At 39.2% G+C, this 1,533-nt stretch overlaps 1 protein-coding gene across 1 annotated transcript; it reads right to left on the bottom strand.

Annotated features, from left to right (window-relative positions):
- Nucleotides 1-5: 5 nt before the first annotated feature.
- Nucleotides 6-1,527, bottom strand: LOC140966418 (3-phosphoshikimate 1-carboxyvinyltransferase 2-like; the record flags this gene model as incomplete). Its single annotated transcript, XM_073426708.1, has 3 exons — nucleotides 1,386-1,527; nucleotides 196-410; nucleotides 6-117 (listed from the first exon to the last, which is right to left on the bottom strand). Coding segments are annotated over exons 1-3 (456 nt in total), but the record flags the coding sequence as incomplete, so codon positions are not given.
- Nucleotides 1,528-1,533: the final 6 nt, after the last annotated feature.

Below are 1,533 nucleotides of genomic sequence, written 5' to 3'. Positions count from 1 at the left end.
TGTAAACTACTTGTCCCACAACCTTCAACGGTAACAGTTCCACCACTAACAGCAGCACCAGCCAAGAAGTAACTAGCACTTGAGGCATCGCCTTCGACATAAGATTTTCCAGGAGACCTTGTGAAAAATTTGTCCTTAAACTTCCATGATGCTAAGTTTCTCGAAGCCTAAAAACATTAGAGTATTGAGACTTACTTGTACTTTTGACCTCCACGAACCAAGAATCTGTTCCACTCATCACTGTGCTCAACAGAGACACCATACCTTTCCATTAACTTAATGGTCATCTCCACGTACGGAACCGAAATTAGTTTGTCAATTATCTCAATTTCCACATCGCCCAGCGCCAGTGGAGCTGCCATGAGAAGAGCAGTCAAGTATTGGCTACTAATGGATCCAGAGAGTTTCACCTGCCAAAACACAGATTAAACCATCACAAATCCTAGTCCAAGAACAGTATACCTTCTCCCCCATTTCATTTGGACTAGAAGACTTCCGCAGAGCCAGGACCAACTAATAAGTATATAAACAAAGCTAACAAAACAAGGAATTGCTTCTGAGAAAATATTCCCAATACCTCATTCACTACAAATTATTTTCATAAACCAAACTCAAGAACATAGTTCTTGGCCCTAACACCAAGGGCTGATCCCTCACCTGTTACCAAACCAGGCTTATGTTTCCCCTCCCAACTTTCATCTCAATAATCACCATCATAATGCCAACTTCTATGAGAGACACCTCCCTGACAAAAATGAATAACAAAAGTAACTCTAGCCTATAGGATCAATCTCATTGCAGGGGAATTGGAATGACAATAAAATGATATAAAATGGTGTCTTCTTTCTTTTTTACTGGATTATTGAGTAAATTCATGTAAGTTATTTTGGATAAGGAGCTAACTGCTTATCAAAAAACTGAATTGAGAAAGAACAACCGGAGTACTTTTTCTTCTCCTCTTTGACTTTCATAAAGATTGAATTCGGAAATAAAAAATCACTGCTTCATTTTCTCTATAGAAATATGGATCACCAAGTGGGTATCATAAATTTTAAATCACCAGGCAATTTGATTGAACATCTTTACATCTTCCTTTCCTGGAGTTAATGGAGGATAGCAAATTGGACTAATGGCTGAAATTTTGGATGGAAGGTTGATTTAAAGGGAGTAAAATGACATATAAGAAAATTTTGGATCTTTAAGGCACCTAGCTACTTACCCTTCCATGAATGTGCAAGTTATAACTTTGCTTCAGCCTTTTTCTCTAGAGTTTCATTCAAAAATAATTAACGAGGCAATCAACATGCCTTGTGTACAAGCTGATGTCACATTAATCTATCTATTGAAACCAGCCAGAACAGCTCTTTAAAGAAAGTAAGACACACCTTTCCACCTGGAAGACCTCCCTTCCCAACAACACGAACTGGGGGACAGTTCGTCCCCAGGAAGCAATCGACCTCTGCACCAAGCTGTTTAAGTCCAGTCACCAAATCACCAATTGGTCTCTCTCTCATGCGAGGAACTCCATCAAGG

This window comes from Primulina huaijiensis, unplaced genomic scaffold (genome assembly GCF_012295235.1).
Source record: "Primulina huaijiensis isolate GDHJ02 unplaced genomic scaffold, ASM1229523v2 scaffold206114, whole genome shotgun sequence".
Taxonomy (NCBI): domain Eukaryota; kingdom Viridiplantae; phylum Streptophyta; class Magnoliopsida; order Lamiales; family Gesneriaceae; genus Primulina; species Primulina huaijiensis.
Note: the sequence above shows the minus strand (reverse complement) of the source record. Positions and strands in the feature narration are given on the sequence as shown.